At 38.7% G+C, this 27,470-nt stretch overlaps 1 protein-coding gene and 1 long non-coding RNA gene across 8 annotated transcripts in view; one reads left to right on the plus strand and one right to left on the minus strand.

Annotated features, from left to right (window-relative positions):
- Positions 1-1,229: 1,229 nt before the first annotated feature.
- On the plus strand, positions 1,230-5,094 carry LOC116240556 (uncharacterized). Its single transcript, XR_004169328.2, has 3 exons — positions 1,230-1,300; positions 1,389-1,540; positions 5,007-5,094. It is a non-coding gene; the product is annotated as an uncharacterized LOC116240556 (long non-coding RNA).
- Positions 1,591-27,470, minus strand: part of PUM2 (pumilio RNA binding family member 2) — a 64,991-nt gene continuing 39,111 nt past the window's right edge. The window contains exons 12-21 of one of the 7 annotated variants that reach the window (XM_031610974.2): positions 26,940-27,221; positions 22,111-22,347; positions 15,544-15,811; positions 14,855-14,984; positions 12,845-12,979; positions 12,481-12,618; positions 10,746-10,871; positions 9,648-9,769; positions 6,893-7,085; positions 1,591-5,132 (exon numbers count right to left, since the gene is read on the minus strand). In XM_031610974.2, the coding sequence (XP_031466834.2) occupies positions 5,001-5,132; positions 6,893-7,085; positions 9,648-9,769; positions 10,746-10,871; positions 12,481-12,618; positions 12,845-12,979; positions 14,855-14,984; positions 15,544-15,811; positions 22,111-22,347; positions 26,940-27,221 (1,763 nt within the window). In that variant the 3' untranslated portion in view covers positions 1,591-5,000. The remainder of the gene's footprint in view (positions 5,133-6,892; positions 7,086-9,647; positions 9,770-10,745; positions 10,872-12,480; positions 12,619-12,844; positions 12,980-14,854; positions 14,985-15,543; positions 15,812-22,110; positions 22,348-26,939; positions 27,222-27,470) is intronic. The other 6 variants (XM_031610977.2, XM_090136421.1, XM_031610972.2 and 3 more) reach the window with 6 other exon arrangements.

The following is a 27,470-nucleotide window of genomic DNA, read 5'->3' on the forward strand; positions in this document are numbered from 1 at the left end:
TGTGATCCTTGTTCCTGTCTAAGGGGACAGCAAGAGCTGCGCAGCACCCAAGAAACATGCAGTGAGTGACCTTTAATGCCTCCACCAGATCTCCGGGCTTTCGGTTGCCCGAGTGTCCAAGGATGTTGGGTAGGGCTGGATAAGAGTCCCTTTCCCAGCAGGATCCAAGCTTGTGGTGCTCCCAAAGTGGGATGAATAATCAAACCCCACATTATCATGAGACACATGACATTTCACGGAAATAGGAGATGTCATGTGAAACCTGGAGTACTTAAGATAGTCGCTTTTCAAACAAAAAAGGCTTTTTAAGAGTTGAATGAGATCAGTGTGTAGCCTGGATCTGACAAGGGGAAACTCTGCTCCTTTCATCCTGACTCTCCACGTGGAAGTGGGAAATTGGTTCTGTGGTTGGCACCGAGTTTGTCCTCAGCTCTTCAGCTCAGTTCAGCCCTCTGTAACCCTTGCTTAACAAGTGACTGCTCTGAATGCTCTATCAGCCTCTGGAAGCCAGCTTGTATGCAAAGGGCTACAACAGCCACATCAAAACTGAGCTCTACAGAGAAAACAGTGAATCCTTGCCCAGAACTTCTCCTGGCACCAGCAAACGCTCTCCTGGATGCTCTCTTGGACTGATCCTGTGCAAGGAAACACTGAGTACACTTTCTGATTGTGTACTGCAGCTCTGACAGAAGAAATAAGGGATAAGGATTATTTGTGTGAACCTGCTCTGTAATCAGCAGCCAAGCAGCAAGTCCTCAACAGCCTCCACACCTGAGCACTGCTGTGCCAGGGAAGGAGAATGGTCTCTTCTTGTCCCCCTTGGGCTTGGCTGGGACAAGCATGGCAACCAAGCTGAGAAAGGGCTGTGGTGCTGCCAGGAAATCTGAACACTCTGGGCAGGTCTGGAGCTGAAATGAAGCTGGTTAGGGCCTCCAGAACTACTAACACTGGTGAAAGTGTGTACATTTTATATTTACATTGGTTATTCCTCACAAACTGAAGATCTTTAGGGACCGGTCTCCTTCCAACATTTCAGCTGCAACATAAAAAGCCTCAAGGAGCATTTCCAGTATGGCAATGATGGGAGCATGCCGCTCCCAAGATCTGTTTTACATGATCTGAGTCTGGGAGAATCAAGGTGTAGACAAGGATCTCAGGAGCAGAACCTGCCCACTCCCACCTGCGTGCTCGGGAATCATGCTCTGTCTTGTGCTGCTTGTGATGCAACAAATGGCTCAAGCTGTGCTACAAGCTCAGCCCAAATTCAGGAGCAGAAAGTGAACCTGCCCAACTCCTTGCGGTTAGGACATACTCCTGTGAAGTGAGAAAGGTGGGTTTGAAACCCTGAGGCTGATAAAAGGAAACTAATTCAGTCATCGTATTTGCAGGGTGAATTCCCTAACTGCAGAACTAGCATGCAAAGGAGCAAGCTGCATCCAAAGGGCTGGAGGAAGAAACGCTCCTGCACCATAGATCAGCCCGATCAGCACACTGCCATGCAACAAGTCACAAGGAAAACTGCCTGTTCTTTAGAGTGGAGGTAAGAGAGACTATGTGCCTCTTAACTGCCATCAGCATTTCAAGGACATCTAGGCATTCCGGCCTCAGAAGCTTCAAGGATTCGTGTACTCCACTGAAATAGTAGATCTAGCAGTCTACGATGGAAGTAGTATTATGGATGCTCTGTCCTTACGGGACCACTTCAGAGGACTGGTTTAATAGCAACAAGCAAATCTACTCTGCTGCAGATAAACCCCTTCAGTCCCTACCTTAAGCCACGATTGGTCCTTTGAAAAAAATCCTGGGCAGTAACTAAAGATTGTGGATCCAATAATGACAGAGCAGCCAACAATTGTAGCCTTCCCAAATGCTCAAGAACTCACCATGCTTTCACTGGCGTATGAAATACCATGAAGCTCTAGCCTTATCCATCCCTCGGTAAACACTTTTTGTAGGATGATATGAAGGCTTTGCAGCTCAAAACTGACCTCTGGAAATGTAATGATCTCATACCGGATTCTCAAATAATTGGCTGACTCTCATCGATCGCAGAAACAGAATGGAGTGCCTCTGCAAAGTTTCCAAGCAGAGAAGCCACATAACTGAGAACAAAAAGATTGGCTGGTTTCCTAGAGGAAAAACACAAGACCAGATGTATTTCACACAGTGTTATTAACACATTTTCATTTTGATTTTTACAGTATATACACGTGAACATTACATTATTTAATATGAGCCGCCTGGAGTCAAACCTAATCAAACTGGTCCATAAACAGTCTATATCAAATAGCGGTATTTTAGCAAAAAAAGAAGTCTAGTGGTTCTACCCAAAGCCTAAAATAACTGAAAGGAAACCCAGTGATTTTCACGTTCCTGGATATAGTTTGTGCAAAATGGTAATTTAGGAGAGCAAGTGGAAGATTATTTTCAAGGTACTAAAGCTCTAAGGATGATAGTTACAGGACTGATTAAATTCAACTATGGCATGAGTGCTACAGGGACAAAGTACTCAGACATCACCAGTTTCTGCCTGGACATTCCCAAAAGCCTGATTTAATGTCTCACATGTCAGAGACAATGTCAGATAATAACAGACAGTTTGTACACAGGATAAAAATACTCACTGAGGAGAATTAATGCGTTCAAGTAAGTTGCTCAAGTGCCTTTGTGTGACTATGGATAAGCTCTGGCTCCAACGGCAGGGCCTGTAGCTCTTGAAAGGAATGCTGTGAACTGCCATTCAAAAACTACTTAGCAATTAAAGATGAGGTTATGAACAATAAGTCGGCCCCCTACATCACTTGATGCAGGCATTAAGTGACAGATGCGGAAACTAACGGTAGGCCAGAGCACACTTTCCCGTTTGCCTATTCATGATTTAAACACTACCACTAAAAAAAAAAAAAAGTAGCAACTCAGATGTATGCTTTAAAAAGACTCACGTAAACCTGATACCAAGAGTAATACAACAGAATTCCCTACACGAGTTTATACCACCTCCACTTTCTTTCCTCAAGATCAGAGCCCTACAGCTGCAGCCTTTTATTTATCAATGTTCAGAACTGCTTTCCATCCATCCTGGTGATCACAACTTCTGCTCATGCCCTCCGAATGAATATTTTACACAAAATACTTACTTCAACAACATACAAAGCACTTTCTTTATCTTTCAGAAACTGAATATACAAAGCAAGCTTTTTTTTTTTTTTTTCCAAAATATTTCCATAGGCAAAGGATTAAAAAGGATTTTAATTATACACATATGGTCACAACTCTGCCTTAAAAAGATCATTGGGAAATGTACATAAGGCCGCTTGTAAATGTACATCATCTCATGTTACTGTTACAATGTCGTATGTCCAGAGAAAAAAATTGACAGTATCATACATATTTGCTTTACGCTGGGAGAAGGCTATTCAAAAATACAGTACTCTTCTGTACAAAAAAATCATGCCACATTTATTAAGATGGAAGAAGCATTGGTTTCTGCAATAACCAAAGTTTTCAGTCCACTTCTTTCTCACTACGCTTATTATCCCAACTTAAAATTTGAACAGATTGATTTCCCAAAGTGTCCATATGAACAGAACCAACAGCTATGTTGTAAACAAAACATAATGTTTCTCACAATAGTTAAAAAAAAAAGCCGGTTCATATTTCTGAAACCATATAAAGATAGAATTTAAAAAAATCACTCTTAATTTGCTGAAATAAATTTACATTATACAACACTATATGCCAGGGGAAGAAAGGGGGACGGGGATATGAATATACACTAAAATGCAAATTTTTGTCCCAAAAAAGGGTAAAACAAATTACATTTACAGCATGAAGGTTTACAAATGTACATCTGTACAACCAAGGTAAGCGTCACTACTAAATTAGCAAGGCTTGTAATAAACATCAAAACGAGATTTGTTTTCAAACTGTAAACTTACACCTATTAACTACACGTATACAATGCATATATTTATAGGAAGCAAAAAAGCTATCTGGATATTTAATCAATCATGCTTAAATGTTGAGCTATCGAGTTTACTTTTCAGTGGCCCCTCTTCTCTTCATCAATACCTATTTTTTTTTTTTTTTGCATCTACAGTGAGAAAGCAAAACAAATGCTCAACGCTTTCAAATCCTTACAATTCTATATGCGAAATAAAAAAATACAAATCTCTACTCTTCCTGCGTTGTAAAACTGACTGTGAAGTTAATACAGGGTTCACTCCTCTTCCAACAGCGTACTCTGCTGAGTGGATGTACCACCACCATTCGATTCCTCTACCTTGTACAACAATTAAATATATAAGTATATACAGCACTGTTGTTTTTAATACATCGCTAGAGAAAACCTAAGGGCACTAATTAAAAAAAAAATAACTGTCCACAGCAAGAGGTGAAAATTGTCCTTTCAGGTTCCCGTTGTTTTGTTATTCTCTGCTTTCATTTGCTGTGTCCTGTTTGTTATTTGATAGTACTTTGTGAACCACCAAAATACAACTTAACTTTTCGACATGTTAAATAATGTTTATGCAGCTGATCAATTTTAATCTGGTATAAAAGACTTCACACGAAAGGGAAAAATAAGGATCAATTCTATATACAACTCTATAAATCTGTTGTGCTATGATGTTGGGTAGACCTACCAGATTGCAAGCCAGTGTATTAAAAGAATACTGTACTTTTTCCCTTTAAAAACTATTTCAGTGACTTTACAAGGTAAAAATTTACAAAATATGTGACAGCTATTTTGATACAATTACATCATATACAGGCATTCTGTGCTTTGCCAGCCATCCAATCTGATAGGTCTCCTGATTAGGGCTGGAGATTTTTTTTTTTATTTTTTTATAATTCACTCCCCAAAAATATACAAAAGAATAAAAATTTTACAAATGGATGAACAAAGTCAATAAATAGATTTAAAAAAATCAGAACATTTATAGTTAAGTTGTATGTTTTGATCATTCACAATAAAATTCTTCCATTTCCTTTTTTGCCTTTTACAGCATCCCATTTGGTGGTCCACCAATTGGCCCCAGATCAGCACTGTTCTTCAGGTAATACTTTTCCAGCTTGGCCAGAATGTGTTTGCCGTAGGTATATTTGCGCAGAGTTGTGATGTGGGGTCGAATCTGTAGGAAGAAACTCGTTATTTTTTTCCTCACAAACTGTAAGTGGAGTCACTACACTTGTGAACTATTAATTAATAAAAGCAAACAAGAAGAAGCCTATAGTTTCACATTTATGGAAACTTCCGGAAAGATGTAAAATGGGTGATGTTGAATCACCAAGCAACCGATGTACCTCTCATATTATAAGTATTCAGTTGATGACTCCACTTTTGTTTTCAGATTTCAGATCACCGATTTCTTCAACATCAACAGATGACTGAAGAAGCCAACAAAACATTATACTATGTGATATAAACATAACAGGCAATACTAACAGTGCTATTCTCACACGCCACCCAATCTAGTGGCAGGTGAGGCTGGGCTGTCCAACAATCACAGAATGGCCTGGGTTGAAAAGGACCACAATGATCATCTAGTTTCAAACCCCTGCTATGTGCAGGGTCACCAACCACCAGACCAGGCTGCCCAGAGCCACATCCAGCCTGGCCCTGAATGCCTCCAGGGATGGGGCATCCACAGCCTCCTTGGGCAACCTGTTCCAGTGTGTCACCACTCTCTGTGTGAAAAACTTCCTCCTAAGATCTAACCTAAACCTCCCCTCTCAGTTTAAAACCATTCTCCCTTGTCCTGTCACAATTCACCCTCATAAACAGCCGTTCCCCTCCTGTTTATACACTCCGTTCAAGTACTGGAAGGCCACAATGAGGTCTCCCCAGAGCCTTCTCTTCTCCAAGCTGAACAATCCCAGTTCCCTCAACCTTTCCTCAGAGGAGAGGTCTCCAGCCCTCTGATCATCTTAGTGTCCTCCTCTGGACCCGCTCCAAGAGCTCCACATCCTTCCTGTACTGGGGGCCCCAGGCCTGGACACAGTACAGCAGATGGGGCCTCACAAGAGCTGAGTAGAGGTGGACAATCACCTCCCTCTCCCTGCTGGCCACCTCTCTTTTAATGCAGCCCAGAACACAGTTGGCCTTCCGGGCTGCAAGTGCACACTGCTGGTGTGTCCAGCTTCTCGTCTACCAGGATTCCCAAGTCCTTTTCCACAGGGCTGCCCTCCAGGAGTTCTTCTAAGCAGCTGGGGACAGAGCAGTGCAGGAAACCAGCACAGTGGAGAACCACCCCCAAAAATGAGCTTTCCCATGGGAGCAGCCTGCTGAGCTTGCAGGTGGAAAAGGGTGGAAGCTTGTTTCGTGGGAGTGCCCTGTCAGCAATGGGGAAGCAGATCTCCTGCAGGAATATATCCTGTGTTAAACAGCCTAAGGCTAATGAGACATTTTTGTTCGTCTCTGGACATTCCTAACTAGAAAAGGTGCCCAAATGTTAGGAATTACGAGGATTGTCTTTGGATTTTTTTTTGCCAGGGACGAAGAGAGGTGGGATAGGATGACAACTGCAAAGCTCTTTGTTACCAGCAACAAGAGAGACCTGTATTTCTTCTGTTATGCCAATACAAGTGACAAATACTATTGATTTTTTTCAGTTTGAAATTATTTTCACAGAAAAGCTAACATAAAGAGAGGATACGAAATTCATCTTTGAAGACTATTCTACAGGTTTACATTTTAAGCTTGCAGAAAAGTTCTCAGAAACCTAAGTATGTTATGCTCCATCAAGTACCCCTGAATTTAATGTCTATGCATTAAATTCTAGGTTACAGATTTCAGTTTTAACTCTAAAAGGAAAAGAATTTTAACAGATAAAGTAGTATAATTGTGAAAAAAATTTCTGAACTTTCTGAACAGAACTATACTACAATGTACCTTGTGCATTATTATCTTCCGCTGGGCAGGTTCAGCCATATCGATCATCTTCTGAACAACATAGTTGGCATACTGGTCCTTCATCATGTTGTATAAGGCACTGTGAGGACCATCATTCTGGCAGCAGACCTCATCGATAAGTAAAGCTCTTTCAGCACGAGAAGCATGAGTTACACATTTTTCTACCACGTTGCTGAAAAACAAGACAAGTGGATTCTGTTACTTGATATGTAACATCCTTCTAAGTAGCAATTTTAAGTTTATCTGAACACTTAAGTGCCTTAATACCACTGAAGAGTTCATTTTAAATACATGACATGACGTTCCAACTTCTAAATCTTTACTTTCTCATAGCTGAGGATGGTAAAGGATTATATCCAAAAGTCATCTTCTGATACTTAGAGAAATGATTGTATGAGGACTGCTCTGAAAGTAATGCCTCTTATTTTGTTACGTTGGCCATGACTTCAGAGGCAGATGTTAGGGGAGCAAAAGATGCTGAACCTTCCCACCAACATCCCGTTACGTTTTGTTGCCGTGTGACAAATGGCAGCAGAGGGGCAGTGTGACAAAATGGCACACAAAATGTGACACGGAAGTATGGATGAAGCAAAGGTGTGTTGCTGAATTCCTCCATGTGGAAAAAATGGTGGCCACTGATATTCACCCATACTTGCTGAACATTTCTGGAGACCAAAGAATGGATTTGAGCACACTGAGACGATGGCTGGTGTGTTTCAACAGTGGTGACAGCAACACACAAGACAAGCCATGTTCCAAACAGCCATGCACAGGTTTAAGAAAATAAGAGCATCTCAATCAGCTTATCCATGAGAATCAGTGGATTACAAACAGGGAACTGTATATGGAGCCGATTATCAGCTTCAATGTGTTGGAAATCATGGTGGCAATGTTGGGACATGACAAAGCCTGAACCAGGTAGGCCTCATGACTGCACACAAAGGAACAGAAAGAATACTGCATGCAAGTCTGTCAAAACTTCAAACTGAACTAAAATGAGGCTATAGGTGACAGTTTCCTGGATCACAACATTACCGGTGATGAGATGTGGTGTGACAAGAGCAGTCTGTGGAGTGGCGACACATGAATTCCCCACTGAAGAAAAACTTCAAGATGCACCCTCAGTGAGCAGTGACGGGTACTGTCTTTTGGGACAGGAAAGGGGTGATCCTTCTGCATATTGTGGAACCTAGACAGACCATTGACTCTAACCACTACATCACAACACTGACTAAGCTGAAAGCTTGAGCTTCCAGAGCGAGGCCAGAGAAGACAACCTTTCTATGGCTACATGATAACACCAGGTTCCACGCCAGTCTGGAGATCATGGAGCACACTGCCAATCTTGGGTGGACTGCCCTATCTCACCATATAGTCTGGATTTGGCTCCTTCTCACTTCCATATGTTTGGGCCAGTGAAAGACAACACTGCTCGGGCAACGTTTTCCTAGCAATAATGCCATCGTAGCAGCTGTCAAACAGTGGGTCATCACCACTTGTGCAGATTTTTATGAGCACAGCATACAGGCTCTTGTTCATCACTGGTGAAAATGCATAGCTAATGGTGGTGGATATATTGAAAAATGCACCTTGTAGCTGAGAATATTCTCTTTTAAACAGTGTTATTATGCTCTTTGTATTGGTTGCAGCTTACACGGAAATAAATAGGAAGCATTACTTTCAGAGTGACCTACGCAGATACACTGGACTTTAAGTTGTACTCTAGTATATCTGCTTTTATCTATGGATCCTTTTAGGATGTAACAGAGAAAAGCAGATATGAAGCATTCTATTTTTTGAATAAAGAATCTCTTCATGATCATGCCTAGATCAGAGAAGCTTTCAAATATTTACTTATGTAGATGAAGTCCATGACTTCCAGATATCTCAAAAGCTGAAAACACCATCAATGACTGTAAGTCAGCAACAGTGATTCTTGTCCTAGGTTTGTACTTTAGAAGTTAAGCAAGTTCACAGAGAAGAACATGAATAGTTCAATGCAAGCAAAAAAAAAAAAAAAAAAAAAAAATCCAGATAAAGCTGCTACTTTGCATACAAGTGATTCTTAAAACAAATGCCCCCCCAAAAAAACACTGCATTTCTACTTAATGTTGATGACAAAGTTCATCTCACTGTGTTATCCAGGATCCAGTGTATTTTCCTTAGCAAAAGCATTGATGTTCTGATAAAAAACATTTAAGGATTATTCTTAGGCTCGAATTTTAGAGTAGCTCATAGTCTTTTGAGTCTTCCTAGCACATTAAATTCTTGTCAGGCTTAAGCAGCACTTTTACAGCTAGCCTTTTTATGCTTGGAAATTGCCTGACTGGATTGATAAAACAGTGAGGAATTCCCAACTCATCAGCAACAGATTATCACGCAGTTTCCAGGACAACTTTTTCAGCTGGCTCTGGTCATCCTCATATGCCTCTCCTTGGAGTCTGGGAGTCTCTTTCCTGTGCTTACACAGGGTGGACGAAAGACACTCCAAAAACCCACAAAATCTCATTTATTTTAGTTCAGAACAGCATTTCCTCTTTCCTTTCCCCAAAATCTGGTATTTTGCAGAGGATAAAGCACCACTACTATCCACCTCCATATAAACACAAAATATGAGAAAACACATTACACATGGGGTAAAATATCATATCCTTCTTGAAATACAATAAAAAAAATCCAACACTACAACTTTAAAAGTTTAGTGAACCTTTAATATAAGAAAGCTGTGCAATACCTGGCAAATTTGTGCTGACTCAGAGCTAGAACTTTTCCTCTTATTTCTGAAACTATTTTACTCTTGTCTTCAGGACGACCATGCTCCAGTACGTGTTGAATAACATAATTTCCATATTGATCCTGAAAATAAGATGACTTCAATTTTCTTTTGTGTTCACACCAAGACATGCACATAGATTTTTGTTTATTTGTGTAAACTTGCTATTTGCACAGATATATGGAAAAATGCAACATCGTGGAAACAACGGGATGCAAAATATACTGCATCAAGAATTACTCTATGGATTACTAAATGTACATAGAAAACAGAAATAATCTGTAGAAATGGCATTTTGCTAGAGTATCTTATATCCTCCTAAAGAAACAAGACTTCAAAATTAATACCATCATTCTCTATCAGCTCTCAGATCTCCCTGAACTTTCGTTCCGCAAGAGAATTACAGTTTAACAGAGATTTCATATACAAAAAACTACTGAGAAGTAAACTAGGCTGTGAATACAAAGCAAATGCCAGTTGCTGTCTTTTCTCATGTAAGAATTCCTACTGAACAACATAAGTCCCGTCCAGTATTTGCAAATGATTCAATTTTAAATCCATTTATTTTGTTTGCTCGAGACCAAGACAGGAACTCATGTTGTATGAGGTCTTTGGCCTGGCCTTCTTTCAGAAAAGATGCCCTATTTGAGTTCGAATATGCAGAATATGTATTTTTTACAACATATTTCTGTTTAGATGTTATCAGAAGTTATCTGAAGGATAGCAGAGTGAATCAAGATAAACTACAAATAGGTGAACTTTGCAATTAAAAAAAAAAAAACAACCACAAACACAATAAACTAAATCTGTGCATTTACAACGTATACTTGAAGCTACAGCCAAAAGTGTAAGAAAAAGGCTTTTTATATCTTCTTTGCCTCCCAACTTCCAAATTCATTTTCATTAAAACTATGGAAGGAAAAAAAGACAAAAATCATTATCTACAACACTAAAAAGAGGCAAATTCATTTAAGCTATTTCATATACTATGACACAAGAATTAATTATGATAATACAAATAAGCTCTACAAGGCACTAGAGGAAGGAATACACACTAACCTGCACTAGTTGTTCTGTGTGCTGATGTAGTTCTTCTAAGATTGGCAAAGTCTGCTCAGCAGTGCAGTGTTCCAGAATACGCTGAATAACCCGACAGCCATATGGATGAGTTGAAAGCACAAATACCTTAAAATAGAATTGCAAACTGAAGTCAAACCCAGCTGAAGTTTACAGATGCACTAACAATACCATGTTCAAAATGGAACTGAATTTGCCAACTACTCTTATTAAAAATAGGAAAGCTTTCACTGCTAATATCACAATTCCACCTCCTTTTTTTTGTGTCAAGTGCAAATCATACAACTACCAAAGAACACAAGTTTTCAATACAATGTTCCTGGCCTACTTAGGTGCAAAGAAAATCTTGAAGCTGATTAAGCACTGTTCGCCTCTCTAGTGTTCCTTTTATCTTTTCCATTTTAAAGTTGTCCTTTCTACAGAGAGAAGTGCAATCACTGCAGCTAATTTTCATGATTTTCATATTCCCCGTTACGTATATAACATTCACAAATTAAGCATTATAAACATGTACTCACAATCCTACTTACTGTTTTTTCCTTACTTCTCTCAAAGTCAGGTTTGTGTTTCCAAGATTAATTCAAAATATTTAAGGTTCTTTATTGGTCAGAACTGAACAAGAAGAACCTTGTCTGATTAGACAAAGATTCAGATAATATGGGTGAGTGATAAAGGTATGTACTGTTATGTGATATGACCAAAGTGCAGTATTTTTCATTTGTCACTTGAGATTAGCTACTTTATATATGTATATATATGTATTTTAATATACTTGGTTTTTATGGACAGATGCCCAAAAAAGGAAGCAGGCACATTTTAGTCACTGGGACTCTATTTATATTTTAGAAACTGCATCTCATCTACTCCGTATGTATTTTTTGATACAGAAAGACCCAACCCTACACACCTTAATATGCTACCTACCACTATGCACAACAGTGTTTCTGGTAGTGTAGTGGGAGAGAATTTTATCGTAGACTTTGTTAAGAAACACATATGGCCAGCCATTAAAGTAGAATTTACTAACAGCCACATCAGTACTATTTTTACAATTCCTTGAGACTACAGAAGTACACGTTTGTCACAGAGTATTAAAATCTTCTTTAGCTGCAACAAGCTCTTTAGCCTGTGGCACAATACCAATCTTTTATGAATATAATTTTGTTGGAAACAACAAACAAAACAACCTTGGTTAACAAATACCTTCTTCCTCCCCTTCACTTAACACTATCCAAATACATAGGGAAAAGATTAATATTTTTTCAAAGGATTTTCCTTAATGTTAGATATTGATTGGCAAACTCTGGAAGACAGAGTTACAAGGTAAGTAAAAGAAGAAAAAAATTGAAAGGAAATTTTAATGAAAAGTGTATGCTAGAGATCAGATACACCAAAAATAGACACTAAAAGTCAGAAAGGAAATTTAAAGTGGCACATCACAAAACCCCAACAGCCTGGCCATAAGCCAAATACTTCTACTGGCTTTTACAGAACATCCAACGCGGTTTTCTAGAGCTTCTCATCCAACATTCATCTTTTTAAAGCACCTTAACTATCTGTTAACAGCTTTTCCATTTTACCATCTCTTCTTTTACTCCAGCTTAATATTAGCTGACTGTAAGTGAGCCAAACGCTATCTTGTATATGCGAACAGCGCCAAAAGCAAATTGCAAATCAAAGCAACCCTCCAGAAAAGGAAATGAACTGTTAACACTACCTGTCCTTTGAATGCATCGATGATGAACTGGAGCGACTGGGGCTGAACACACTCAATACACTTTTGCACAACGTGATTCCCATTTTGATCTTTCACACATTTCAGAACATGACCATCCAGCTCTTTCACCATTTCATTCTGGAAAAAAAGATTAGCTTTGTCTTCACAGTGTTTTTTTTTTTTTTCTCAAAGGAATATCTACTTTTCCTATTTACCAGTGATCTACTTACGTATCTCATCACTTTAACTATTTTTGGTCTCTAGATCTTTTTATAACAAAGGGAATGATCAACAACTTAAGCAAGTAAAAAGGAAGATGAAACTAAACTGAAACAAAATTAAAAAAAATATTGTTCTAACTTACAATTACCTGCTGGTCAGGTGAAATAGACTCAAGTGCTTTCTGAATAACACGACAACCATACATCTGTAGGGCTAATGGCAGAACATGACCACGTATGCGTGTTGCCAGGGCTAACTTCTGATCCAGGCTTCCAAACTAGAAAAAAACAAATATGCTGTTAAAAAAAAGAAAGCACGAAGCATGCTGGAATTCACATGACAGAGTAAGAATGTTCATGATGCGTTAAGCATCATGCCTTGGATGGTTTTTCCCTTTATTTTTGATTGGTATATTTACCAGAAGCTTTTTCATTATTATTATTTTCCCTTAAATTCAACATTTTGTAGTATTCTATATTCCAATACAATGCGTGCTTTCAAATGCATGACTTTAATGGCAGCAAAAAAAATTAATTAGTTTGTACTTGACTAACTGTAGGAATACAGATTAACATTTAGAATGAAATACCCCATTTGAGACAAATGTTATCAGCCAAATTAATAACATCAGATTACTGTAACATAGTAATTCGAATCACGTTTTCTCTAGGATCTCAGATTTGTACGGTCAATTTACATTACAGTAAGCTTTAACAGGAGAAGAGAACAACAAAAAAAAGCAGCAGTTGTCCCTACAGCAGCTTCACGCTAACTTCAGGTGCCTTGAGGGACCTAACATGAGAATTTTGGAAAACTAAGAAATAAGATGGGTTTTGCTTTGGGTTTTACGCACTGGCTGTATCAGAGAATAATTCAACCAACATTTTTCAGCAGTACCTAGCTCCTGCCCATCTTATTCCCTCCACAGTGCCTCTACAACCTTCTAAGCTGCTCCATGTTTAAGAGAGAAGCCACCAATCCGGCTTCAGAATAATGTAAATGTTGGAAATGTTGTTTCCAGCCTGGCCAGTTCCCACATCCCTCTGGCCAAGTCACACAAACCGCTGTGCTGCCACAGGGCAAAAGGCCACACAGCAGTAATGGGCTGGGCTGCATCTCTGACTTTCATGCAGCACTGCTGAGATTTGTTAAACCCCACACTTGTAGTCACCTGAAGCCGTGAAAAAAGCTCAAACAACATCTACTTCCTACTTAAATGATCATAACCTGACATCAGGGAGAAAAAAACAGTAACTGGTAACACATGAGCAATATCAAGGACCTGCACATTGGATGTCAGCCACACTTTTGAGAAGTTATTCTGATTTAGTAAAAAGAACATCAAGACAAAAGAATAAGCACACTGTTTTGTAGATTAGTCATTACAAATTAATTCCTATCTACAGCAAGCACCTTATTTCTTATTTTTTTTTTATTAGACATCTCCCAGCTTCACCAAGTATTTGATATGGTCCTTGATGTAACGCATACTATGCTGTGTACCATTCCTACATGTATTTCTTGTTTTATGAGCAGGCACTACCTTTTCTCCAAAGCCTGAATTTTGCAGCCCTTTGATAGCTTTTTTCTCCCCCGTAGTTTTCAGTTAAAAAAAAACCAAACAAACAAACAACCAAACCTGTTTTAAATTCTAGTTGAACTAATATCAGATGTATTTTGTGATGTCTTCCTCAAAATCTTTCTCAATGTGAGTTCCTTCATATATAGCACTGGACAAAGTTCAACACATCTTTTTCTTTGGGTACAAGCGCATTTTCCAGACCTGCTCTATGCCAAGATCAAGTATCCTTTAATACCAGTACAAATATCCTTCAAATCTTTGTGTTCCCCACCATCTGCTTAAAGCCTCTGTAAATTAAGCTGAAAGACTTGCAAAGTTCAAGTGTGCAGCCTACACTGTTTGTTAACATACGCATCACCAGGGTGAAGAATAAAACATGTCTATAATTTTCAGCTCCGTTATGAATAAAGCAGGGGGAACAGAATAGAAAACACATGTGACTCTCGGGTTCTATATCGAGGGTTCGGTAGAAATCTGCTATAAAGTTAAGAAAAAAAAAAAATTAAATTTAATCAGACTTTACAGTTTTTCATTCATGTTTTTGTTCATATACTCAAGTGTTATTCTTACCTCAAAGAACTTCTGTATTACATAGTTTCCAAACACATCAGTCATCAATTGATATGCTGCTTGCAAGATCTCGTTAAACACCATCTGGCGCTCAGCTGGAGTAGCTCGCTCCAGCTTTTGCTGTATAAATCTAAGTGCAAAAAAATGTGCATTATGCTTTACATGAACAACAGGAAAACCTCTCAAAACACTGCTTCAATGAGACACCTCAATGCTATGAAGCAAGTATAAAACATTATAAAACTTATTAAAACGAAAGCTGTGCCTCTGCATATGAAAGAATGCATTTTAGTATAATGATCCTTAAAAACTTTCATTTGCAAAGTATTAAAAGATGAAAAGAATAACTAAGTACCTGACGATGTATTGCTGAAAAAATATTTTTTACATTCCAGACGCAGATATTTTGTTTTCTTAATCAACACCTTTTTGATACTTATATACTAGAGTTTACAAGTTGAGTTATAAGGCTACTTCTAACCTGAATACTTCTATGAGCAGCTACATTTACACTACCTTTATAATGAAATTCCCTAGAAAAGAAAAAGGTCAGCGTAAGAGCATGCATTCCAATTAATGGTACACTTTGTATTAAGATGACTCCCAGCTCACTCAAACCTTTCATGTTAATATGACAATATCAAAGCAGTAAAACATTCTTAATTGATTAACTTTACTTCGGTAATTACCTAGAACCATGCTGATCTTGAGAAAATTCAACAATATGTCCAATAAGGTCTCTTAGTTGGAGATTTGGGAAACGATTATTTCGGAAATCTTCCAGCAATCGACTCCGTCCAGAAGGCATAATGTCAGACCTACTGTAACGAAGGCGTGAAGGAGGGAAGAGCTGACTGGTGGAGCTAAAAAGACTGGAGGTACTTGCTGCACTGCGATACTTTGCTTCTGCTCCAGGTGCTGCAGAAATATAGCGACCACTACCATTTGTGAGTCCTCCTACAAGGAAGCGGTTTTGTCAGTAAAAGCCACAAGGAAAATAAACAACAGCAAAACATCAAATGTACTAGAACTACAGATACCCTGGAGCCAAAGGAAACAACAGTGCTGTCTTGTTACTTATATTTACCTCATTTTGAATTGAGGAGTTGGATAGCTTTATCTTCCAAGAAATAAAGCCATTCTCCTCCTCATTTTTATGTGAGGGGCACCAGGAAAAGACATCTCATTAGAAAAGACATCTCATTAGAACATAATGAAGCAGGTCATGTGACCACCCACTCAGGCCTACAGACATATTAGAACTGGGTGGGCCTTAGCTTAGTGGGCAAATTTCCACTTCACGAGCAACAGTGATTCATACTCTTGTTAGTAGCAGTAGCCAATTGTGTCAAAACAGACCATGAAATCTGAACTACCCTTCAGTCCCTACTGAGGTACCTTTCTGTCAGTTTATAGAGTGAAAGGGCATTTTGGGAAGGCACATGTGATGCCTCTTGTCATGCTGTACCTGTTCTGCAGGAAATTTGATGACTTCAGCATCCCAGGCTTTCAATCTGGTACCTCTCTGTAAGCACTAAATACATCAAATTTCAAAGCAGGTAAATAAGAATGCTCTACTTAGTTCTATAATAACCAAAGATACATTACACTCAAGTTCTTTTTAAAACATCAACTCCTTGCCTTGTTGTGAAAACATGCACCCCTCATTACGCCTTCACTTTCCTTACTAAGCTTTGCTTAGGTCCCATTCCTTCACTTGCTGTCCCACCATCAGCTGCCATCTCACAGCCTTGTGAATTTCTTCTCACATTCTGCTCTCCCATCAGTAAATTAGCCAGAATGCCAATCTCCATTCTAAAGCAAGCAGCAATCATCATCATAACCACAAAACAACTCATCTTTTGCAACTACACTATGATTTTTCAAAGAAATACTGCTACTATAACACATGCAGAGTATAATACCCCAACTCTACTACTGCAAAAAAACCACCAAACTAGAATTATAGAGTATGAATTGGAAAAAAAAAAAACTGTTCCACAACAAATTTTCTAGAAAGTGCAGTATCTGAAAATCCTTTCAAACTCAACAGAAGTATGTGAACTTGAATTTCAAACAAACTTTGTATGTGCCTTCTGAATGGTGCTCTCATACAAAATGGATTAAAAAAACCCTATCAGCTGACAGTGTCCTAGCCAAAGCCTTCTGTTGGCTCCAAGTATGCATAAGGCCTGGCTACAGCAAGGTTATAGTGCACTGCTAACAGATTAATGATTAAAGTATCTTTTCTGAAAGGTCAGATCAGAATACCAGAATGCAGTACGTTACAGTGCTGCAGGTAATACCAAGCATCACTTTATTGCCTTGTATGGGATTATGCCCCAGAATGTAAGTATTACTTACATTTTCATACTTCAGTGGTAAGAATCAATAAATAACCAGTAAATGATTCATGTCCCACACCAGCTGTTGTTTTTGTTTTGTTTTGTTTTTTTTAATAAAACAATTAAAGCCTCTTATTTCCTTATAGCCAGAAAAATCAGTTGTAATTATCATATTTAGTTTCTGATAATCGCTATTTCCAGAAGAGATGACAATGACATCCTAACAGACAAAAAAGAAAAAGAAACCCAACATTCTGCAGGTGAAGCAGGATGCAGACTGATGCTCTACAGTGGTTTTTCTAGGAATGGCCTTCTAAACAACAGGGAAATTATGCTGCTGATCTAGACTATAACGTATGTAAGAAATCTATCTTCTCTGGACATGCTGTGCAGTAACAGTACTTAATGCCAGGAGAGGGCAGCAAAGCCCATTTCACAGGAAGTCATAATAGGATGTTGTGATTTACCTATCGCTTCACTCATCACATGAACTACTCTGTGCCAGAAACTAGGAGGGCAGTTTCAACTGTAAGATCACAAACTGCGTAGGTTCTAATTAGCAGAAGCAATCAAACTGCACATGTACATCAGGAATTGTTTGATCATTTTATATATATATATTAAAATTAAAACAGAAGTTATCAAACTCACTACACTTTTAACAAATGCTGTGTGCGCAGTAAAACCGCACGCATGCAGTACATTCCACATTCAAGACTATCAAGTCTTTTCTTGATCTAATTTGGGTAACTGCCCCTTTTTAAGGGTTAAGAAGACTATGCTGCAATTGAGAGACTCCTGTCTACTTTGAGACACTATCTGAAATAATCATAAGGCAGATCATAATACGGTATGGATAAAAACACATTCACCATTCCTAGATGTATGTCACACTCCATAAACAAACAAGCTTAAGCTTGTAGAACTCCGGATGCTAATGTAAAAACTGTGATCTAATAGCTAATTAGTTTTTCTCGTGTCATCTTTTATTACTGCAGAAGCGTTAAAGCTCAGTGACAACTTTGCAGCTTTGAAAAATAGAAAAACCCACAAATCACAACCCCACTGTCCCAGGTACTTATTATATGCAAATACGCTCTCGTATACAACAGACTAGTTTCTTTAATGTTAATCCTGGTTACAATGTCAGTCCAAAACCAGCAAAGCCATAGTGTGAACACTGAGGACAACCGGCCTCCTCCTTCCTGAAACATTTACTGGGAAAGGCTTGGAAATGAGAAACTGAAATCTGAGTTCCCGTTACCCAACCCCTCCTGGTTAACCTACCACATTCTTGTGCTCTTCAAGAACTCCTAATGCTGTTTTACGGGCTCTAATTCCATACCAGAAAGGTAACACAGGTTAATTCTTACCAGCTACTTGGGAAAAAAAAAGTCATACCCTACTGGGTAAAGACCTGAGCTTCCCTGCAAATGCTGACATTTTAATGGACTGCTATCAGGAATCAGCATATCCACATGATCACAAAACACTGGGGAACAAAGCATGTAGTTTGTTCTTCACATACTCACTTAGCTATCACTTCTGATCTTGTAATAGGAAGACCCTGATACAATGATATTAAGTTGTTCTACAGTTTAATTGAACCTAAATCCCAGTGGCTGGTCCATTGGGAAGAAGAGGCACAGAGGCATAAAAGACACATAAGCTGTCTAAAAAAGAGCCTTACTAAGGTTTTAAGGAGACAAATCATGTCCAATTACTAACTGCTCAGCTTAGGTAACATATTTAATATAAAAGACAACATGAAAAATATGAAAAACTGTATCTACGCAGGCTTCTTTTATAGCATTAGTCTGTTAGTACTTACTACCAAAGCATTCTTCAACCATTTCTAACCAAGATGTACAACAGATTTATTGCACAGAAACTGCGGTTTAAACCCAGTCAGTGTTATTTGCTAGTAAAATATACTGAAGTGCATAAATATTTTCAACCAGACTTCTACAAAACATTTTTATAGCCATAAAATGAATCAGCTTCATCTCATCCTCAGCTAAAACACGTGAACATTTCCTTCTCATACTGGAAATAAACAGAACCACATACACATACGCAAGTGTACCTACAGTCGCATAGGTGCTTCATGAAGCAATGCCAGTGCTTGCTGTGCCTGGTTTGCCCTAGTCCTACAGAGTAGGTACAAAGCAGAGGCAATGAGAGGCTCCCATTCTGCTATGCCAAGGGCCTCAGCTCTCTCTCAGAGCGACCAGCTCTCAAAAACACTGACCTGAACAACAGCATGAACTGAAAATAACTGTCTCCCAAAGTCCTGATTTTAAAAATCCTGCCCTTAAGATGTGGCAATGTACCATCCAACAAAGCAAGCACTACCAATCTAAGGGAATTTTTAGACCACTTCCATTCATATCTTTGCCCCTGGGAGTGAAAGGGTAGTTCAAATTCATGACCTTGCTGCTCCAACCGATTACAGTAAGGCAGCAGTTACAAACAACTGATATATCCCTTCAGTTAAAGGGAAACTGACACTAGACCAAGGTAATTAGTGCATTTCTAATTTAGGATGTTGGATAAGAGTTGAGGAAAAGAGATAAAAACAGCAAAATATCACAAGTTTCTTGTAAAAGGGAAGCCTTTTTATTAAGCTACAAATTGCAGCAGTGTCTGACAAAGGGGTTATAAAACCATGCACCCTTCCCCAGTATTGTGCTCTAGTGTTTTGGTGGCTGAAACAGGAGCAACTGAGTTTGATGCCCATCTTAAAACAGGAGTTAAACTTAGCTGAACCTGTTCATATAAGCAGGCAGGACAAGTTTTGAAGGTGGAGGGAGAGCTGCGTTTGACAGGCATTATCAGGATACCAATGGAAACTGCATGCAGACGTGAACTTACAACGTTGTTCTCTGAAAAGTGACTGCGTGATAATCGCACCCTTCTCAAAATACACTCCCTGTTTGATTGCAGGTTTTGCTTCTTATTGGGTGAAATAGCTTTGCCTTTTTTTTTTTTTTTCCCCTCCCATGTGAGAACAAAACAAAAAATCTTCCCAGAGTGGCTGATGAACACAGCAGAATGAGCTGAGCAGGACAGGCAGCAGCAGAAGTGCTGACCTTTTTGCAGTGGTTCCCCTTGGGTGCAAGTGCACAACTAAGTAACACAAAGGGGAGAGTCCAGAAAATGCTAAAGAAAAAAAAAATCACTGCATTTTCGGTGAAAGTAAAAATCCAAGAGAGTCTCAATTTCAACATTTCAGATGGATTCATTAAGGCAGCAAAAGGTGCACCCATTAATGAAGTCCACTTAGTGTGGAAAAGGCAGCAAGCACAGCAGCCAAAAATGCTGCGTCAATTTTCAGAGTACAACTGTACGTTGTGGCCTTTAAACACCGATCTTGTAGACGATTTTATCAAACTGTTATACTTAGCTCACACTGCCAAACAGTCTGATATGGATTCAAATCAGTATTTATCAACAATTTCTGCTGACAGAGGCAATCTTCTGTACCGACTGCAGCTCACTTAGCATTTATCAAATGTAAAGCAACACAACATTAAACATTTTGAATTTTAGATAATGCCTTCCAAATTTTGTTCTGAGTATAGTTTTCAGTAATATGAAAACTATTATGAGAGTACTTTGAAAAGAAAGAAAGAGAAAGATTTCCATGATAACCCCATTGTCAGATGTTCAGAACTTTCTCAAAAGCCTCCATTTGGGCTGAAACTTTCCATGCTTGGTCTCAGCCCAAAGGTGCACTTTGTAGACCTGGAAAAGGAAAAAAGGTAAGTAAAAAAAAATAAAACGTGCTGAAACATCCCCTTGCCCAGTTTTACTTCGGGTATTCAGCACATAACCATGAAGGGAATACTGAACTGCAAAAGTAATATATTTAAATTACTTTCAACATCGTTACAGAAATCACACATTTCTCACTTGAAGTGTATTTTTGGAGGTGGGCACTTTAATTATTTTTCCTGTTTTATTTGCAGTAAACTGAAGTACAGGGGTTCAGTTGCCTGCTACATGAACACAAGTGCACACTGGAGTGCACTTCAACGGAGCAACAGGCAACTCAGCTCATCATTACATCCACTACAATTTTAGCATCCCAATTAAATGACCACATCTGCAGTGAAAAAAGGTAAAGTTTCATTAAGTTACCTCAGGGTAGAGGCATTCTCTTCTAAAAATACTGTAGGCTGTGGTGGAGTTACTTTAGATTTTAATTTTCTTATTTATTTTTAAGAGGTTGAGCTCCCACGTCATCTGACCGGCTGACAAATTTCTAAGATTACTGTGACCATACCTTGAAAATATCTCTGATAACCAAAGAGCCACCTCTGACAAAGCCTTTGCTATTTCTCTCATGAAAGCATTTTCTTTTCTTCCACCAGCTGGTGGGAAGCACTCATCTTCCTGGCACAGCGCGTGGGCCATAAAGCTCACCCATTCCAAATTACCTTTTAACACATAGCACATTGAGAACTTTTCCACACTGCCATGGTAAGGGGCAGCAGTGAAAGTCACTTCACCATTCAACAAAAAAAACTCATCTTAAAATGTTCTCGAAGCGGTAATACACTGAAGTACAAATAAAAATACTGCACCTTTGCGCATCATATTGCAGGAAGCAACAATACAAAAAGGAGCTGTAAGTCTTACTGGGCTCTATCAGGCTTATGGAAGGGAATAAAAATCAGCTGTTGGCCCAACAGTGCACAAAAGCTGAGTGCCCTCCACTGTCAGACCAATGACCATTTGACTGCACTCTTCAACCCTCAGGAATGGGCCCTCTTCGATACAAAACTGTTTTAACAGCAAAGGTAACGTGACATCTCTTATGCAACACATATTTTACACATAGAAATACATACACACATACAAACAAAACGTGTTTTGTTTTTTCGTTTTTGTTTTTGTTTTTTTTACCTAAATGCAAACTGGATGAGGATCCATGTGATGAAAGTGATGGCGGTGGCGTAAGTGAATGTCCTGGAGTTTGGCTTGGCAGAGGCATGCCTATTGGACTTGGAGAGGAGGAAAATCCCAGACTATTGTAAAATGGCTGCCCTATGGGTGCTAGGCTGCTACTAGATCTTTTGTACAAGTCAGAGCTAGTAGATAGAGAATCTCTCCTTGTGGCACTACTACTTGCAGAACTGCCAACTGAAGAAGAAATAAAAAGACCCTAATTACACAGTGTCAACTGAATAAAACCTAATCCCCAACTACAGCTGGGCAATAACAGATGCGATCACAATAATTACAGCAATCATTATGACAAAGACAATTACTGTGATAACCACACATGCTTTTAAGAAAATCTAAGTGGGTATAAACACACCACATTTCATTCTAGACTTCTCACGGTAATGTTGTAGTACTCCATTTTAATACCTTGGGCTTCAGGCATTATGGGATTACAGAGCAATTGCATACAGTGAGCCGTTCTAAAGATATTTCCACTGAACTCTTCAAGCATTTTTTTCCATCAGAAATTAACAGACAGCAATTCTTGAGTACAGGCAAAAGGCTAAAAGCAACTAACTTCCTTACTTATAAGGGTTCAGAAAATAATTTATGTTGCTGTTTGGTTGTTTCTGAACCTCCTCGTTTGTGATCCCCTCACCTGTAGGAAAAAATGGCTACTAAAAATTCCCTGAGAGAATAATGATTCTTAAAAGAAGGGTTTTATAAAGATCCTATAAAGACAGAGCAGGCTAAGAAGAAGAGAAGCAGAGCAGAGATAGGAAAACTAAGGTGAGAAACTCAAAACATAACTACTGCTAACACTACTTCTGAAAAACAAATGAGACTAGAAGCTGTGGCTAACAGAGCATTAATGAAGGACTGGTTATCCTGCACAGCATCATTCAGCAAGGCAATGAACAGTCTAGGACAAATTAGGAGAACAACAGAAAGTTTTTAGAAATGTTAAAGTCAATCTGTTGCATATCTGTGTAATAGTTAACTACAATGCCTATTTTAAACACTGGAACATTATTACATCAATGAACTGAGATTATGGCTATCTGGGTAACATAAGCTGAATCAGAAAGATTGTTTTATGCTTCAACTTAAAGAAATGCCAAAATTTATACTTCCATAATCTTTACCCATATCAGGGTACCCTCATACTAAGCCAACAGCGTGGTCCAACATAAAGGCCTCCTGACACCTTCCACTTGGAGGCACTGCGATTTCTTTTAACATCAGCAACTTTGCTAATGTTTTCCTTGGCAGCTTCAGCTTGGATCAAATTATTCAAAGAAGTTCTGCCCAAACAACACAGCCATTTTAGGAAACTGGGAAAGATGCTTCACCTTTATGAAAATAAACCAGTCTCGTATTATTTGAGAAATTAATGCTTTCATGTACTCAGATAACATGCTAGCAATAGGAGACCTTTACTTGCGTGCTCTCTTTGAACTAAAAATCTTACTGAAATCACATTTCACAGAAAACCAGCAGAGATCTGGTACAGATTCACAGCTGAAAACTCTCCTGCCCATTCATGGCATGTCTGAAATGGTCAATAATGGTTTTGCTGCAATTGTACTTCTAGGCTTTTGTACCATGCCAAAAATGGACTCCAACTGTTGTCCATGATTCCACCTTGTTCTCAGAAGACTCATCAGGCAGTGTGGAAAGCAAGTTATCTACTTCAAATGCAGAGACAAGAAACCAAACAGCAGAAATAGACCAGGCAAAAAAAAAAAGAAACCAGGAGGAGAAAAAGGTCAGACAAAGGAGCCAACAGGGAGACTGCAAGAAAACTAGCAAGCAATTTCAAAAGTAGTAGAATCGAGGATGAAAAAGAAAGCAGATCTGATGAAAAGTTAGGCTACAGAAGGTGTATGTGACTGTAGGTCAAAGAGACTGGAACAGTAAGCTGGTAATGGGAACATCACACAGTACAAGCAGAAACACACATACTGAGGAGGGGAGGGGAGATAAATATTGCCTGAAAACTAGTAAGGCAGACATATTGGAGGAGAAGCAAGGAAGAAAAGATACTGGACTAACTAGGCAAGGAGATTAAGACATCAGAAGAGCAAATTAAGGTAACAGCTGAAAGAAATCTTAAGATTTGCGACTAGGCCTCCAGGTTCTGCCTCAGTTGATGAACCATGTGAGCATTAATCCAGTACTACAGAATGGATTGTTGTTTTTCCAACTGGCTATGGGGAAAAAAGCTAAACTTTAGTGTTTCTTATTCAGCTAGAATACTGCAGCTTAACAAGTTACCATGAACCAGTTGAACTGCATCTTGACACACACACAAAGCTCAAAGAAACAAGACAAATTGAATTAACTCCACGCCCTCCTTACCACTAAGCTAATGCAGTCCCATCTGCTACGAGCCAAAGGTAGACAGACATCTGGAAGCTGCCCTAGTTGATCCGATTCTCAGTTGCCTGTTAAGCTGCAGTACCTTATGTACCTGAATCTTTAAAGTGGAGCATGAATAACTTTATAAAAAACAGAGGATGGCAACATGCGTACAGCCATTTACATACGCTTGCCTCTTTCCATTTTCTACTTTGTTCATCAGTCAGCCAGCTAGGACATCTCCCCTTTACCTTTTTTTTTTTTCCCCTTGCAAGGCTATTTTTTTTCCCCCCTGCAGCAACTGCAAACACATAAGGTGCAGAAGGACAAGATCCGTACTGCCACCTGTCAGTCTACATGGACATCCTCTAACTGACATTCAACTCCTACAACAACACTTAACAGAGTTACAGGTAAGCCAAGGCTTTGGCAAATCAAAACTGAAGTTTGTTCTTCATTTGCCTCAACATGCATTAAGATTTTTACTCAATCTGTGCAGTTCAATTCATACATACATTACAGCTCAGAAGCCTTTGTTGTTGTTATAAGAAAAACTTATTGGCTGTTAAGGCAAATACAGCTTATACTTAGTAGGAAGGCACTTTCAATATACTTTTACTGCATTAATACTACTAAAAGTAGATAGGGTTTGGATAGCACCTTTCATCAGCAATTCTCAACTACAAAAGCACGAGCTTCCTGCTTCTCTGTGGAAACTACCATGTGGAAATCACCTCAAACACTGCTGCAAGATTCCAATATGTGTCATCTATGCTGAAGGCTTTGGACAAAGCTCTAGAACTGAACTTTGCCACCAGATAACGGCATAATCTCTTGTGCCAGCAATAAATAACTCTTATATTTCTTCTTAGATAGATATGCAACTAAAATCAGTATTGTATGGAGGTCTTAGTGATAATGCTGGATAAAGACTTCCATGGCTTAAAAGTATACTACCCAGAGACCTGAAATGGGTGCACTGCATTACCGATGCAGATATTTTTATGACCACACCTATCAATGAAATAAAAGTTTATCTAGAGCAAAATACAGCTGCTGAGAACTCACTGAAACCTACCAGTAGCTCAGGAAATAATTTGTAGTACAAAACACAGCACTTGGTGCCATTATTCTGGCAATAAAATTTACCTGCTGTGATACTATGGAAAATTATTAACCCTACACAGCTGAGTAGCTGAGTGGCTTTTGTTTTTAATTGAAGATGGCACTATTTGAATTCAAGATCAGAGAGGACCATAAGAACTTCATTCTAGATTTTGTATCATTAGCTTTGTTAAAACAAGTAAATGTTTGGATAATTTTGTGAGAAACAATACTGAGAAAATCTCAGTGCTGGAATGCAGCCATGTGATGTCACCATGCACCTCCACTTTGGTACCAAATGAAAGGTATCACATTTTAGCACTGAAGGGTGTGGTTTTCTTTCTGTTTTTCCATACACTAAGCTATCTTTGTAATAGCAGTCACTACTTCTACACTTCAACATATTTTAATTTCCTGTGGGACATTTTGCCTTGAAAAATACTGTTCAAGTACTATTGTTTTTTCCTCCCAATTTCTACCTATCTGCAAGATGTGCAGGATTAAAAGTAGGGTTCACTTATTTCGAAGTAATAAGAGCAGTAAGCAATTCAGTTCTGTAACTTAGAATGTAACATGAATAGCCACAGGAAATGCTTAGAAAAGACTATTTCATTCCTCTTACTAAAACTGACTCTAAAATATAGGAAAACCTACCTTGCATATTTAAAAACTGGGAGAATAAATTGCTGCCATAGAGTATACAAAATTATGACTTTTTAAAAATTATTTCTTTTGATAACACAAATGGGTTGATAATATTGAGGGAGATATGCTGCAAGAATGTAAGGCTCCAAACTCTGCTTAAATGTATCTAAGATTAAATCTACTGAAATTAACAAGATAACAAGGCTCTCCATGATCACAGCCTAAACCTACAAGTACTGCAATACTACATCAAATTTAGAATATCACAAGCAGTTTATTAAATAAATAAAAGGGAAATTTTCCTAACATGAGAAGTATAACAAAAGAATGCAATTCTTAAAAGCAACCAGTACTTTAAACACAAAATGAATGCTTCATTTGCAAATAAAGAACAAAAATAACCTACTGGATGAACAAGGTTCTGGGGCAAAGCTCAATGCTCAGCAGAAAAAAATTGTTTTAGAGATATCTACAACTAGAAGGTATTTTTCAAAAATTATTCTTGTATAGCAAATTTAAGCCCCTTTTTCTTCCCCTAAAATTTGCTTTAAATTTCCATACCCTTTTTTCAGCATTGTTTTTGGAAATGTACGTGTATATCACGTATCTGGATACAAATACACTTTTTGCCCTTAACACACACGTCTCACAATTTCCTCACTATATTACCAACCTACCTGATGAGCCAAATCCACCAAGTGCAGAGCCGATAGCTGCTCCTAAGGAGCTGCTACTTCCAAAGCCAAGAGATGTACTTCCTGGTTGGCCAGGACCATGTGAAAAAAGGGAACTGTTTGGGGAGTTATTGGTCAAAGAGTTACTGCCATAAAATGAATTGGATTGTAGGCTACTATTTGTTTGCTGTTGCTGTTGTTGTGGCTGGGCACCAAGTGGCCGAAATAGACCGTTCGTGGCTCCCGTGAGATTGTTTGCTGTTCCTCCAGCTGAAGCAGCTGCAGCTGTAAAACACACGTTTTCAATCATAATTACTCTCTCAAACATTTCTGACTGCAAATGGACTATTCAGGTCTAAGTCTTATTTTTAAGAATCCCTCTTAAACAAACAAATTCACATATTAAAAAAGAAAATCTATGATATCATACAGTCTTAATTACCCAAGGAAATAGAAAAAGTAAGACAGCATATGTCAGAAGCTAATCAAGGCTGCAGGATAGGTAATGTAATGGAGGGAATTTTCAGTGTAAAC

This window comes from Phasianus colchicus, chromosome 2 (assembly GCF_987193195.1).
Source record: "Phasianus colchicus chromosome 2, bPhaCol1.hap1.1, whole genome shotgun sequence".
Taxonomy (NCBI): domain Eukaryota; kingdom Metazoa; phylum Chordata; class Aves; order Galliformes; family Phasianidae; genus Phasianus; species Phasianus colchicus.